At 57.7% G+C, this 15,652-nt stretch overlaps 1 protein-coding gene across 1 annotated transcript; it reads left to right on the forward strand.

The window, feature by feature from the left end:
* Window positions 1-14,163: 14,163 nt before the first annotated feature.
* LOC141954613 (gap junction beta-5 protein-like) lies at window positions 14,164-14,991 on the forward strand. The gene has a single exon (XM_074894296.1). It carries the CDS (start codon window positions 14,164-14,166, stop codon window positions 14,989-14,991), a length of 828 nt encoding a protein of 275 aa, XP_074750397.1.
* The last annotated feature ends 661 nt before the right edge of the window (window positions 14,992-15,652 follow it).

Raw genomic sequence — 15,652 nt, forward strand, 5'->3', positions numbered from 1 at the left:
GACAGCCAGCCCCGTGGCCGGGACGTTCAGTCACTTGCTTCCTCCACAGTTTTCTTGTCGTTATTTTTTCTGCTTCTCTTTTTCCCAACCTCTCGCAGATCCTGGGAGGGGATGCGCTTCTAGAAATTCAAGGGTGGGCATCACCTCAGCAGAGCGGGCTGAGGAACATCCCAGGAGGAGATGGTTCCTTTTGAGCTCCTCTAACATGTCCCCAAAACCTCGCTGTGTCCCGACAGCGCCACCCCGGGCAGGAGCATGGGCTGGCTGAGGCACATCTCCTGCTTGTGTGCTTGCCGATGCTGGGAGAAGGAAGAGGAGAAGCAGGGGAGGAGAAGATAAAGCCCCAGCAGGAGCTAAAGTGTGGGGGTACCCTTGGAGAGCGGGGGGAGACCTGGAGGAGAGAGCTCCTGAGCACAGCACCGATGGGCTGGTGTTAACGGAGGAAAATATGGTGACAGGAGGAGAACATTGACAGATTAAACTTTGTGGTGGGAAAGGGAAAGTAGAGATGAACTGCTAGGTAAAGAGATGACTGGCTTTGGGAATGTGACAATTACTGTACTTAATATTTTTTAACATTAAGAGCCAAATAGGAGCATATATTTAATTCATTAAAACAGTATGAAGTAGCTCCCTCCATCCCAATGCAGTTAATAGGTGCTCTATAGAGAAGTATCAGGAAATAAGTGTCTCCTAATGAAAGGGTCCCTGTAAGGTCAGTCTGTCGCTTGTTAGCTAATCGGAGACTTATTTGTTTTGCAAATTGCTCTCCCATTTTGAACCGCTGTGCAGTAATTTCCATGGCAGGGAAGCAGGAGAGAGTTCACAGGGCTGGTTTTGAAGCCCTCAATCTGTCATTGGAAGGAGGATAAAAATAGCCTGGGAAAAGAGAAGGAGCAGGCTGCTGGGTTTGTTCCAGGCAATCCAGCCCCGTCTTCCACAGCCGGGGACATCAGGAGCGAGGGGCAGCCGGAGGGATGTCGTGGGCAGTGGCACCGTCCTGCATGTGCCAGGGGAGTGTGTGTGACACTGGTGTCCCCTCGCCTCGCCGGGCACTGGGCACCACTGTCCTGCCCTTTCCAGCTCTGCCATCAGCCCCTGGGGGAGCAGCGCTGCCGGGGGCTCTGCAGACCCCCGGCCACTGCCCAAACCCCCGCAAAAATAGGGTGTCTGTGCGCAGAAACAGGTTACCCGGGGTTGCTGGGTGCCGGGTAGGTCTGGCAGAAGCGGCTCGGTGGGAGCGGGCATTGGTCGGGGCAGGGATGCAGAGCGCAGCGCTGCAGGGCAGCGAGCGGGAGGATTTCTGGGTGAGCAGTGGTGGCACCCTTCTGCACCCAGAGAGCCTGAGGCGAATGCGAAGCCTGGATTAGGTGTTTAAACCCTTTTCCTTCTCTCCCTGAGGCAGCTGGAGCTCTGGCTGCTGTCCTGAAGAACGGCAGGTCCCCTGCATCTGGGGGTTCATTTCTATCTCTGCAAGCTCACTTACAGGAGGCATCTCCCCCCACGTCAGGATGGGTGAAGACCCTTCTCCCTTGCTCAATTCAGTTATTTCTTTCACGGATGTGCCTGTGGGAGCGAGCTGGTTGACAAGGTGACCCTTTACATCACGGTCCAGAGCTGCCCCTCGCGACTCTCCGGGCGCAGCGGCAGCTCCTCGCTTCCCCCTCCTGCCGCCCTGGAGCCCCCCGGGACACAGCCCAGCACGGGACGGGGCAAGGAGGCGCCTGGGCTTTGCTTTTGGGAATCAGAGAAGAAACCCTGCTTTTTTTTATTTTAAGTAAAAAAATGGAGTGATGTGTAAATTGGGCCTGTCATCCTTTCCTTATCGATTCATCAGCTCGGGCTCAGCAGCCCTCCTCTCTCCAAGCTGCAGGTGATGGAGAGCCTGACGGCCGTCGCTGCCGATTTCCTTCAGACACTCAGAAATCAGGAGCAAGAGCAAAGTCCAGGAGCTCCCTGCGCTCGTGCTGGGGTTGCCCGCGGCCGTGCTGGGCGGCTGCCCCGGCTCCCTGGTGACCGACCTGGAGTGCAGCTCTTTGCCCATGAACTTTTGGCAGCGGTTTTCCCCCGGTTCCACAGCAGGAGCTGGGAGCACTGGGAGCAGACCCCAGCTGTCCTGGCAGTTGCACATGCCACAACACAGTTGATTAGGTGGGAGAAAGAACCTTTATTTCCCAACATCGTAGACCAAAAAAAAAAGTGGTCTTTATTTTAATTTTCCCCTAAAGTAACAAAATCTATAGTGTAACGAAAGCATTGCACTGAGGCAGAATTTTTTCCCAAATGTCATGGAAATGGAGGAATTTCAGCAACTGTATTTGTGTGCAAAAAAGAAAGTAGATTAATTCTAAAAGGTTATATTGATTGCAGTCAGGCATGAACCTGCAGCAAGGAGCCATTCCCCACCCCGTGCTGTGCAGATGGGGGAGCGGGTTGCTCCCCTCTCCACGGGGCCATTTCGCTTCAGCATCTCCCAGGATGCTGAGGCATCGCCACTGCACCACGCCGTAAATCCTTAACTGCGAGGGGCAAGCGAGAGGACCGAGCACGTGTGATCCCCAGCGCCTGGGAGGTGCCTGGGCTGCTCCTGAGGGCATGAGGAGCTGGACGTGTTCAGAATCTCCTCCTGGAGACCTGCCCAGTGCTCCCTGCTGCACTCTTCCAGCATCTACAGAAACCTTGGGCTTGGTTAATTCCTGGAGCGGTTTGTAAGAACCAGAGAGAGCCAAGTCAGAGACAAGTGGCAAAGACAGCCTGGAAGCATCACCAACACCCGTCTGCTGCACGAGGAAAGTCTTCTTGTAGCAGATGGGAGCTGTGTGTCTCCTTGGTTGCTCCTCAAACGTTCTGGTCCCTGGGTTAGCTCTGCTGATTTGGCTTCACATCAGTACAGATGGACCCAGTTACCTTCTTCAAGCACTGGCTGAACTTGCGCTACCCAGTACTAAAATCAGCCTTTGCCATGGGGGCTGAATGGACAGAGGCTCTTGGGGAGTTTTTTCCTGCCACTGAGGCAGCTCTGCTTTTCTACTCGTGGGTGGTGTAGTAGCAACTTCCATCTTCCAGGGCAGCGGGGCAGGTGACCGCTTGCCATCATAACCCATGGGATCTTGTTTTTCTCACGGTGCCTAGAGTTTGGGGCAAAGTTGCCCAAGCAGAAACCTAGAGTCAGAGCCTCTCGTATGAGAACATGAGGGGATTTTTAAATCCCAATGACCAAAGTTTCCTCCTAGATCCCCTTTTCTCCTCTTCCCTAGGGCACAACCTCTGTTCGGCACCAACACAGGTGCATGAACAGCCCCTCCATTGCCGACCATCACCTGAGCTACAGCATTTCCCACATCAAGCGTGAACCAAGGCTGCCCTTCCTCCGCGTGCGAGAAGCGGCGGAGCTGTACGTATATATATACATAAATATCTGTCTCCACGAGGTGGTCTCTGAGCTTGAAAGCCGCCTTCGTGGGGTCGTGCCCTGCAGTGCGGGGCCGGGAGCGGCTCCATCCCTCGCTCAGCGCAGCCGGCGGGTTCCCTGCGTCACCCGCGCGGTGCCGGGGCTCTGGGCTTCAATTGCAGGAGGAGGAAACGCTTCGCCTTGATCAGGAGGGATAAGAATAGCGAGCGGCAGGCGGCGGACGGTGGGGTGCGGATGAAAGGCGGCTGGCTCTTATTCTTCCCACACCCAGGGCGATCTGCCCCTTCTTTTTTCGAGCCGTAATTGCATGCCACGCCACAGATGAGTGTCACACTCCACCAAAGCCGGAGCACCGCGAGGCCAGGACTCCAGGCTCTCCGTCAATGAGCGGGGAGGCAGGGAGGATGCTTTTGATCCCACTCTTCTTCCTCTGACGCGCTGAAGAATTATTAGCCTCCGAGGAAGGTATTTCCCTGCCTTGAGCTTTCTCTTGCTCTGCAAAGGAGACCAACTGCTGCTCTGCCATTTCGAGAGGGCAGAGCGACCGCGGTGCTGGGCTGTGCCAGTGGCCTGCGCAGCGCCAGTCAATCTTGCAGAAGACACTCGCTGGGCTCTGGGCCAAGTTCAGACCCAAACCCAACATCCCTGAGCCCTTCACAGTGCCCAGCCATCACGATGGTGGACACTTCTGTGGCCCTTCCTGCCGGTGGTCCCTGGTGGCTTCTGCTCTTGGAGGTCCTGTTGGACACAGCCCTTCTGGGGCACTGGAGCCCTTTGAGGTGTTGTGCCACCTCAGCACCGAGATTTCCAAAGCCAGCAGCTGCTGTGGGGCATCGTGGCCTCACACTTTCCTGTGGTTTTTTAGGTGCTTCCTCTGGCTTTGCTTGCATTAATTTAACATGTGCACACAGAGCATAAGTGGGCTTGAGCCTCCATCTCCAGCAGCTGAAATCCAATACTTACCCAGCGTAACCCACCTGGAGAAGCATTCGTGGTTGGTTGGCAAATTGTGAAGAAGTTCACTGTATCCTTTAGAGCAAGAAATTATCCTGGAGTGTAAGTTATGAGTCCGGCAGCCCTACAGGTATAAAAATTAAAATTAAAAGGGTGGGTGAGATGGAGATTTAAACGATGCACTAGAAATCTCTGAGCAGGTGACACCTCGGTCTGAGACAACTATAACTGGGGGGTTCCTTTCAGACAAAGTGGTGGTAACAACAAGTGGGGTTGGAGGTAGAACAGCGGGGAAGCGGCATTGCCTCGGGAGGTTGCTTGCCAGGGATGATGCCCTGCAGCTCCATCCCGTTCAGCAGCAGGTCGGGGGGCTCCCGGGGGGTTGGGGGACGGTGCTGATCACCTTCGTGTCATCCCTGCCCTCGGGTCCAGCTCACCGAGGGTTAGAGAGGTGCCGGGTGCTGTTCAAGGGGGATGCCAGGAGAACCTGGATCCCAAGGGTGGGTCTTCCCCTCCAAAGCACCTTGCACCCCCCCAGCTTCACCCTCCTCTGGGGATAGTGGCAGCGGGTGTGGGGAGCTCGGTGCCACTGTCCCCACTCAGCCAGGCCCTGGCGGCCGCGGCTCCCAGCCCGTGGGCTGGCTGACGAGTGGCTGCATCTCCAGCTCATTAAGTGTCCCGTTGTGTCTGCCGCACGTCCCAGACCAGCACCTAATGAACGTCGCAGAGCCCTCCGTGTTAATGAAGAGGCAATGAGACGTGATGGGAGCCCTGGAGAGATGCCAGGAGGATGTACCGGGCATGTGAGAGTCGAGGGTGGCCGCGGGAGCTGGGCAGCATCGCCTCATCTCTCCCGGGGCAGGAGTCTTGCTGCTGAAGCGCTCTGACACACGGCTTCTCCCTGCGTTGGCGTGATGCAGTTTAGCTGAGCACATCATCCTTACAGCTGGTTGGTATTTTTTTGGGGCTGTTTTGTCCTATTTTTAGGAAATGCCAATACGGATTGGGAACTTTTTTTGGGTCTGGGAGGGAAAAGGTCAGCTTGAACAAATTTCTCAACCTGAACTGAAAACAGAGAGGGGCAAAACAGTTTGTTAGCTGTATTCCAGACAGACCCACTCCAGCTTCAGATGGTAGCTAATTAAAGTGCTGACATTTTAAGACACGATGATGCAAAAATCTCTTGCTTTGAGCCAAGTCTGGGCCCTTTTCAGAGTTCAGTTCATGCATTTGCTGCCCAGAGTCCCCAGGAGCAGCGCAAGCAAATTAAGGGGGGTGATGGGTTGTTTTTAGTGTTGTATTTTTCTCGGAGTGTGAGCAAGTTTTTAGCCTTTGGAGGAATGCTGTAATGCAGAGATCTCCAAAAAAAGCTGAGCTCTGTGGCAGAGGTGCCTGTGGGGGTGTTTGAGTTTGAGCTCTGCTATATGTTACCCTGATCAGGCAGGGAGAACAGGGAGGGGGACCCCCAGCCCCGTGGGATGGAGGCAGGAGAGCAGCCCGCACTCCAGACCCTGCAGCGTCACCCCAACAGCTCTCACCTACACGAACAGAGCAACACAAAGTCCAGCCATGCCATTTTCCAGAGAGCTGGAGGGTTTTGGATTATCCCCAGGATGGGAGGAGCGGGTGGGCTGCTGCAGCTCTGTGCCATCTGCTGCTGCCAGCGCCAAGGGGAGCCACGGGCTGCGGGGCTGGGGCTGGCTGGAAGGGAGGAAGCTGCAAGCCGGAGACGTATTGTGGCTGTTGGGCCACCTGCGCGATGCAGCACTGAGGAGACAAAGCGCAAAAGTCAGCTCGGCTCAGCGGGGATGTGGGAGGTGGTTCGGGGGAAGGAGACGTCGTCCCTGCGGGGTGGGCAGAGGCTGGTTGGTGATGGGGAGCGGGCAAAAGGGGAAAGAGCCAGACTGATTCTGGCTGCTGCAGTTTCTGGCTCCAACCTGGTGTTGCAGGGCTGGGGGACTGAGCATGCCGCCCCCATAAATATGCCCAGGCTGGTTCCCCGGAGGGGCCTGTCCGCATCAGCCCTACTGATGCCCCCAGGTGAGGGGGTGAGCGAGAGGCAGAGGGGTGGACAGACAGATAAATAGATCTTGATAAGCTCATCTGGAGCAAGGGGTTGATCAGGACAGGGGAAAAATAGCTGTTGGGAAAGAGCTGCCAGATTGCCCTCTCCCACTGGCAGGCTGTGCCCAGGGAGGCAGAGGGACATCCCAGCCCCAGGATGGGAGCGGGACCGGTGGGTCCTGCTGAGCTTCCAGGCGGGACAAGCGGGGATCGATCCCACGGGTGAGACCGGTGATGTTGGGGGGAGCTGGCCCGGGGTGTCCCCCCCAGCGCAGAGGTTGAAAGGCTCAGACATCTGGGCACAGAGGCCCTGTTGCTGTCACAGCCCTGAGCTGGCTGGAGGCTACAGCTGCCAATGCTGCCCTGGGGCACAATGCCAGCGCTGGGATGCAGAGCCTGTCCCTGGCGAGACCTCACCAGGCAAACCATCCCAGGGCCAGGTGTCTCGGGTGGGTGGCAGGCAGGGTCTGCCTTGTTGGGGTTCCCAAGGCACTGAATTGGGGTGCACTGGGGGATCTGAGCCCCTGCTGCTGCTCTGCCTTCTCCCACATGAGCAAACCTGCCCGTCCCCTGCCCTCTCCAGGGTTAATCCTGAAGCCTCTGCCTGTCTGTGGGGCTGCAGCCCCCAAGTCCCCAGGTCGGATGTTTCCCTGTTCCCCCCAGATCCCTCCGTCTGCCTGTGGCTGGGAAAGCACGTGCCCAGTCTGCAGGAGAAAAAATCTTCCTTTTCCTGGGAAGGGAGCTGGCAGGTTTCTGGTGGCAGCAGGGGAGGGACAGGTCAGCAGCAGCATTCAGCTTTGAACTCGCTTTAAAGCCCCTCTCCTCGTAGCCATCCCTTGTGCGGGGTGGCCGGGTGCAGGCTACCCCAGCCGGGCAGGCACCCACGGAGCCCCTGAATGGCGGTACTGGTGCCAGTGGGGGCAGCTGGGCTCCAGGGAGCAGTAAGAGACCAGATTGGCTTCAGGCCCCAGCTCCTCATTAAAAAAAATATATATATATATATGTTGGGAGAAACTATTTTATTAGCTCAGCAAAGAGGCAAAGTACCGTGAGCTCTGCCACGCCACCGCGCTCCCCCCCGGGAAGCCAGAGGCCGCATCAGCCACCCTGCTGCAAAGGTTGGCGCGAGGCTGAAGGTGAGCTTGGCAGCCTCTCCCCGGCAGAGACATTTTCTGCTCTGTCATCCTGAGTTTTCTGCTCTGCTTTGCCAGACTGTTCCAGGGAAGGCGGCCGGCGCCGCACGGCGCGTTCTCCCAATGCCATCTAGCGTCTGTTCCGGTGGCCCCAGACAGTTATTTTAAGGCATCAAAGCTTATTTATTGCAGAATGATCTTTGAGGGCCAACAGGCTGCTCAGGCTGATTATTAACAGTAGTACCTGCAGCATGGATAACTAACTGGTGGGTGCACAGGTTGGGCTTGATTATTTTTTCTATTACTCCCGTTTCACACTAAAAGCCCACCCCAGCAGGATGGAACACGAGGATGCGATGACATGTCAGGGGTGATTAAAGTCTTTCAGCCTTCAGCCACTTGTCTTGTAGCCCTGACATCACCTGAGGCTTAATCACTCAGAAAAGTGCTGTCATGTCCTATTGTCGCTGTATTGGGAGCACGACCTCTTTCCCATTTAGCTGCCATTTCAAAATAATATAACTTGCCAGGGGACAGGCATGACTCAGGAGAGTGGTAATAGGATATAAAGACTTTGACCTGCGGGTTGGCCATTCGAATGCTGCCAAGGTCAGCGGCAAGGGCAAAGATGTCATTTGCACAATGATTATTTGGCCGAACGACCCCATACAGGCATAACCAGGCCCCTTCATGGCAGTCAGCTGGGTTGGACTTTGCTCCCACTTTGAGAGCATCCCAGGACCCCAACCCCTCCCTGCCTGGGTTTTAGGACTGTGTGACTGCCCACGGTCCCTTCCAGCTTATGAGTTTGTCCTCCACATTCTTCCCTCGCCACCATTGCAGGGGCATGGTCTGTACTGACTGGGAACGCTCTTATTTCTGCCCTCTTAGAGGAGAACTGCTGCAGGAGCATCTCCCCTCTGTGCCCCACTCCTTTGCTTCCCAGTGCAGGGAAAGGTTTCACAGGACGGATGTGCCCTGGCACTCTGCTCGCCCTGTCCCCCTCTCTGCTCACCCCCATCAACTGCCATGATTTAGGTCCCTGCTAACCTCGTCCCCATCCTCAGCCACCACTGACCATGTGAAATTATCTCCTCTGTAGCAAACCATCTCATCGAGTCAGTTTGATTCCATGATTAATTAAGCTCTCCCTAGAAATGAAGTTACTCCCTGCAGCCTCACTTATAAATGTGAGTGGATTAATGGGTGCTGGCCATATCAGATGGCCGCTGCCAGCCTGGGCCGTGGAGGGCTTTGCCTGCTCTCATCCAGACAGTCCCTGAACGCGGCTTTGCCACAGGAGAGCTTCGAAACAGACCCGCCGTGTCTGCCAACCCCCGTCCTGGCCACGCGAAGGAAACCTGCGCCAGGGGAAGCATTAATGTCCGCGGCTCTTAGGGCAGCTCGGGTTTGATGCTGACATGAGACAGCACAAGGTCCTTTCAACGTCTCTGTGCTGAGGGCTGGTGCTGGTGAGGGCTGTGGGGCACATGGAAAGTGCTTTGGATGAGAAACCTCCCCAGAGCCCTGGGGAACCTGTTAAAAACAGGGTTGGAAGCCCTCGTGCCCCTCTCCCTTCCCGCTGCGGTGCTGGGGCTGCACTGGCTCTTCCCATGGCTGCTGGGAGATGGGACATCAGTCCCCAGCACATGTCCCTGAGCCACCAGCATCTGTGGGACCTCTCACCACCCTTTGCCAGCACCCCCCTGCCAGAGGCGGAGGCCAAAAGGGTGTGGGAGCCTCCCTAGGAAATCACTGGGGTTTTTGCAGCTCTCCCAAGGCGCTGGCAGCATGGGGAGCCCCGGGGCCGGTGGATGGGGCCAGGGAATTGGGGTACCAGGGCACCGGGGCTGACCCAGGCACAGCGCAGTCGGTTTGGCTGCGGCAGCGGCGGACGCTCACACAACTTCCCCGGTGGTTTAGCCAACATCCAGCCTGCTCTGTGTGTTTAGTTTTCACTAATCTGTTTGGTTTTTTTTAATTATCTGCAAACAAGGTGCCTCCTTCTTTGAATAGCAATGGTGCTGGGTAAAGGGAGCAGCGGGTGGCTGGTCTGTGCAAACAGCACATCCCTGCTGCTCACCACCCACTCTGTACCTTCACGCAGGACCTATTTTTCTGTATTTATCCAGCATCAATAACGGAATTCCGCCCTGCTAACCAGCATCTGCATGCAACATCGCCGACAGCAGAAGCGATTCCTGCTGAGTTAGTGTGTAAAAGCCTTCGCAATCATCTTGTGCTACAGACCTGAAGGAGGGTTTAAATATAAGGCTCTTTAATAAGATGAAAATAGCCCTTTCCCCACTGGTTTTCTGCTTGATCTTTCATGCCACAGGAGCCCTCGGGTTGTGCCAGGGCCCCGCTGCCTGTGGGCTGACAGGTTTCCTCACGGCACCAAACGACTCCCCTCCCTGCACCGTCAGCACAATATCAGTAACGTGGCAGCAGCTCAGCGCCGGGCAGCGCCGCTCGGGAGCAGCTGCTGGCCGTGTGTGTTTGGGCTATGTCCCCCAAAAGTTCCTCAGTTTGACTTTTTTTTTTTTTAAAATGAAGTTTTTCAGCAGAAAACTCCTCTGTCGCTGGTGGTTTCACCTGATGGAAAGTGAAGCAGAGACCTTGGGACCTGCCCAGTCATGGCGGGGTTTGCTGGGACCCTGTGAGTCCCTGGAGCTGGTGAAGCTCAGCAGATGGTCCTGGAGAGCAGCTGCGTGCCCGTGGGGACCTTCTCCAAAGAGAGGACCCAGGCAGCTCACTCTTCACACCACAACTGTAAAACACATATCCTTCCTTGACTATAATTTTTAACTCAAGCCAATAACCCCCAAACACGCGCTGGCCACACGGCATGACCCAGCCTGGCTGCTGGCAGCCTCAGCAACGGCACCGATCCCGGAGATGGGCTGGAGACAGTGGGAATGCATCACCCGCCTGGTGTCCAGCAGCGGAACGTGCGGGACCTGCTGGTGGAGGGATGGGAGATGCTTGGAAATATCACCCAGCAATGCCCTGGGCTTCCCGGGGAGCGGAGCAGCCTCCAGCCGTGCTGAGGGGGTGCAGTAAGGGTTTCTGGGCTTCACGTCTGCAAAATCTGTCAAGGAAGGGAACAAAAGGGCCAAAAGAGTTCTGAATATTATTATTGTTGTTATTATTTTACAAAGTGGATAAACTTCTCTTGCAATTCCAAAACCTTCAGGGAAAAAGCAACATGCCAGTGGCCCAAGGAAGCATTTTGCTTTTCTACAGCAACTTCTGTCTGACGATAGCAAAACTCCCTGCAAAGCAGGGGGGCTGGACGGGGATGTCCCACGCAGGGCAGGCGGCCCCGTGAACTTTTGAGCAGTGGCACCCCCAGACGGCGGGCAGAGGCTCCCGTGACAGGCATTGCCACAAAGCACCAGTGCCCTGGAGGAAACCCTGTGCCTCAGTGTGTGCAGCAGGAAAATGGGTATAATCCTATTTACCTGCCTCCTCCGGAGCTGGCTGTGGTGTTTGATTCATGTCAGGAGCCTGGCTGGTGACTTCTGGATGAATGACACTATATAAATGCAAAGTGTTATTAATATTTCATGTTGTAGTGAAAATGTACTAATGGGGCTTGTTCCTGGAAGATAAAGTGCTGCCATTAATACACCTCTGTGTCCCCAGCGCCGCGGACTCACACGGGCTGGCTGGTTTTGGCTAGCAGAGGGTGCAGCCCTTAGCACCCCCCCTTCTGCCTCTGGGAAACTGAAATCTCCAGCAAATTGGAGAGGTGGGACGGCAGCTCTGGCTGCGGGAGCTCGGTGCCCACCAGCCCAAGGGCAGAGGATAAACCAGGAGCCGCCGGCTGCAGAGCAGACGCTGTGGCTCTCGCTGCCTGGTGTCAGCCCTGGCTGCTGCTCAGGAGGGAGAGACGGCAGCAGAGCAGCTCCTGCCTCTTGCTTCACCTCACTCTGTGTTTTTCTCTCTCCTTGTTTATTTGGTTTGTGCCTCCACCAGGTATTTGCCAGGCAGAGGGGACTGATCCCTGCTCCAGCTCGGCTGGACAGTCCTGACCAGGAGGATGCAGAGGGAAGAAGCTCTGTGACCACTCACCTTCTCCTCCTGCCATCAAAGCAGGGCAGGGGGGCGAGGGAGGGTCACGGTGGTCGTGCCCACACTCCCAGGAGGGCCGTTGGGTGCTGTGGAGGGATGGAGCTGTGCCCAGTGCCGGCAGAAACTGCTCATTACATCTGGCAGCTCTCCAAAAGAAGGGATTTCAACCCAGAAAGCAGCCAGCCACGAGAGCCCCTTCAGACACCCTCAAGTCTGGGAGTGCCTGGGGCACAACATCCCCCCCACCCACCGCTGGGTGCTGGCAGGATGGGTGCTGCTCCCCGGTGGGATGGGTGCTGCTCCATGCCCTTCCTGCCTGCCCGCGGTGGGACGCAGCCCTCGGGAACCCCCTTCCCGGCAGAGCCACCGCACAGGCATGTTAAGAAAAATAAAAATGGTCTTGTTTGATTTCAAACTGCAGAACTCTTCCCTGGAGCCATCTGCAAACAGTGGTAATTTACTTTACAGCTGTTTAGATTTGTTTCTCTACATTTTTTTTTAAACCCAGAAGAATTGCAAATGAAATGTGCTCCTCAGATGACTCCAGCCGTACCTGAGCTCTTGCACCCCACAAAGCAGCACCCGTTCCTTGGACCCCCACCCATCTGACCCCCACCTCTGTGCTCCCTGTTGCACCCCAGAACTGCGAGCTGGGGGTCAGGCCTCAAAGAGGGGGTTGTCTGAGTTGGGGCCCCCAGACTCTGGTGACAGGGTGATGGGGAAGAGTTTTGCGCCAGGCTGCAGGTGAGGGGAGTATGGGAGAAGTGGTTAATTAATTCCCAGTGAAATTATCAGCTGCCACCCGCTCGTCAGAAGATGGGATGGGATAAAGGTTCTTCTTAAGTTACTGCATGGTGCAAAGTGTGAGTAAAAAGGGATTATAAAGGGAGGTGTTCGGCTGAGCAGCTCCCAGTGCCTCGGGCAGGGGCTCCCAGGCCTTCAGCCACGTCACTCCTGCAGGTCCCAGCAAGGGAAGGTGGGTGCAGGGAGGGGATGGAGGGACCCCAGGCCATGCTGGGCACCCCGGCATCCCCACAGCAGCTGAGGGCAGACGGCCCTGAGCACCCACCCTTCCCCACAGCAGCATGATGGGGCCCCCGCACGCTACGGGGCAGCCCTTTGCCACAGGAAATCTGGCAGCCAACTAGGACATGTGGGGATCTGCCTGCAACCTCGTCCCTTCCCCCTGGGAATCTCCTCCTCGCTCCCAGGAGCCCGGGGATGACTCACGTGGCACCGGCGCCTCTCGCACCGGGCGATGCGTTCCAGCCGTGGGCAAGCACCGACCCGCAGCAGCGCCGGCCTCGGCAGGTAAGCGGCGTGAAAACTGTCCTCTGCTGCAGCCCCCCACCCTGGAAAAGTGGGGCTGGGGAAGACGCACCTGCCACAGGGTGCACGCCGCAGAGCCCGCCCCGATGCCAGGGTGATGGGCACATCCCGGGCGGCTGGTGGAAGCGGGCACGGGGGAAGGAGAAGTCTGGGGGTTGTGTGTGTGTCCCCAAGGATTGACCCAGCAAGGCGGGAGCTGCCGGCTCCCCCGGGAGGTAGGTGCTCCCCGGGAGCGTCTGTGTACACCCCAGCCCTGCGAGCAGGCGCGGTGCACGGGCTGGGCTGTGCGGAGCAGCTGGATGCCTTCACCCCCAAGAGCTCTGCCAGCGAGGGGGAACCTTGTTATTTTACTGATAGGTAAAATATTTAAGGAGAGTCAGTGCCAAACGCAGCCCCGGGAGTCCCCACACCGCGTGGGGTGTGTTTATCCGGCACGATGCAATCCGGGGTCAAATCAGCTGCTCGGGGTCCTGGGGCTGGTACAGGCTGAGATCAGTCCGAGCTGATGAAAACTGGTTGTAGTGGCCGCCCAGCCCTGGCTCAGCACCTCGGCACTGCCTGGGGCTCTGCAGCCCCCCCAGCTGGCCCACGGCCTCTGCTCTGTGGCACCCGTTTGCCGTGGGCTCCCCCGGCGCGTGGCACGGCGTGGGCTGGCACAGGGCTCCCCCCACACCACCCGGGCGGGAGCGTGGAGGCGACGGCAGATTCCAGCGATGGGAGAGGACGCGGTGGCAGCGGAGCCGCAGAGCTGCCGGGTGAGTCACGCCCTGGCTGCTCCTATTTGCCGTCTGCCTGGGCCAGGCCTGGCAACGTAAGGAAAATTAATAACAAATACTTGGGCAACGAGGTGAGAGATGGGGCGGGCGGCGCAGGATGGCGCGGGGCTGAGCCATGGACGTGGCTGGTGGTGGTTGAAGGACACTTTTGCCGCGGCAAGTTTTGCCAGGTCCCCGCGACCCCGCAGAGGGGGACGGTGCTCTGAGGAGACGCATCGCCCGGACCAGGTCTGTGCTGGGGCACGTGTGGGTGCGTGTCCCTGCGTGAGGACCAGAGATGGTCCCCAAGGGCACGCGGGCAGGAGCGTGGCTCAGTGCTTTGGGGCACACGGGTGCTCCGATGGGGACCTCTCGCTGCTTCTTCGGTGTCACTGTATTTTCTCTCTCCTCCCAGGCTAGCTAAGGGGACTGGGGGACCATGAACTGGGGGGTGTTCGAAGGGCTCCTCAGCGGGGTCAACAAGTACTCCACAGCCTTCGGCCGCATCTGGCTCTCCCTCGTCTTCATCTTCCGCCTGTTGGTCTATGTGGTGGCGGCCGAGCGGGTCTGGAGCGACGACCACAAGGACTTTGACTGCAACACGCGGCAGCCAGGCTGCACCAACGTCTGCTACGACCACTTCTTCCCCGTCTCCCACATCCGCCTCTGGGCCCTGCAGCTCATCCTGGTGACCTGCCCATCCCTCCTGGTCATCATGCACGTGGCCTACCGGAAAGCCAAGGAGCAGAGGCACCGCTCTGCCGGCGGGGACGACCGCCGCTGCATGTACCCCAACCCCGGCAAGAAGCGGGGGGGGCTGTGGTGGACCTACCTGCTCAGCCTCGTCTTCAAGGCCGGCGTGGACGTGGTCTTCCTCTACATCTTCTACCAACTCTACAGGAACTACACACTGCCCCGGCTGGTGAAGTGCGAGCTGCCCCCCTGCCCCAACGTGGTGGACTGCTTCATCTCCCGGCCCACCGAGAAGAGCATCTTCACCCTCTTCATGGTGGTCATCACCTGCATCTGCATCGTGCTGAGCCTCATCGAGGCCACCTACCTCATTGGCAAGCGGTGCCGCGAGTGCCTCCTGGCCAGCAGCGGGGACAGCCGCCGGCACAGCCAGGACGGCGCGCTCTCCCACGCCGAGCCCACGGACACGGGCGGGCAAGTTTTCCACGGGGTGGACTACAAACCTGCCACAGCCTCCATCCCCACTAAGGCCTCCAGCCCTGGCACGCTGCCCGAGGAGGAGACACTTCCCTAGAGCTGCCCAGGGGAAAGCAGGAGCCACTCACCTGCCCTGCACCTTCGTCTCCCTCCTCCTCTTCCTCCTCCGTCCCCCCGGCACAGGGAGCGCTGGGGGTGGCAGCACCTCGGAGTGGGGCTGTGCCCGAGGCCAGCCTGCTGCTCCCATCCTCGGGAAGGCACGTTACATCGTTCTGCTGAATTTAGGATAAAACTGGGTGCTGTAGGACACGCGCAGTCCCCGAGAGCCAACAGGGACAAGCAGCTCCGTGGTGACTGTGAACCAGCAGTGGTTGGGCCCGTCCCAGCCAGGCTGGCTTAGCTGGTCCTGAGGGTATCCCTGCGATGAATAAAAATGTCTGTCCCTCAGAAGTGGTGGCCAAAGCAGTTGTTCTCCTGCTCCTCGGGCACAACGCTGCCAAGAGCGGAGTAAGGGCTGCATCACCCTTGGGAAGGCACCGCTCCCACGGGCAGCTCCGGGCTGGGTTTGGGCCGGCCGTGGTGACAAAGCACCGGCTGCAGGCTCAGACCACTGAAAATCAGAGCAGCCCCTGGAGCTGGGCATGGGCTGGCGGGTTGTTTTTGGGACGTGTGGGATGTTACAAGGTCTGAGCTGCCCAGGGAGGGGCTTGTGCTTGCACCCAGCAAGTCAACGGCAAAACTCTTGCTGCGTTCAGGCG

This window comes from Strix uralensis, chromosome 25, assembly GCF_047716275.1.
Source record: "Strix uralensis isolate ZFMK-TIS-50842 chromosome 25, bStrUra1, whole genome shotgun sequence".
Taxonomy (NCBI): Eukaryota; Metazoa; Chordata; class Aves; order Strigiformes; family Strigidae; genus Strix; species Strix uralensis.

Excerpts from the sequence above, each read along its gene's own strand:
- LOC141954613 (XM_074894296.1), top strand. The coding sequence starts at position 14,164 with ATGAACTGGGGGGTGTTCGAAGGGCTCCTCAGCGGGGTCAACAAGTAC.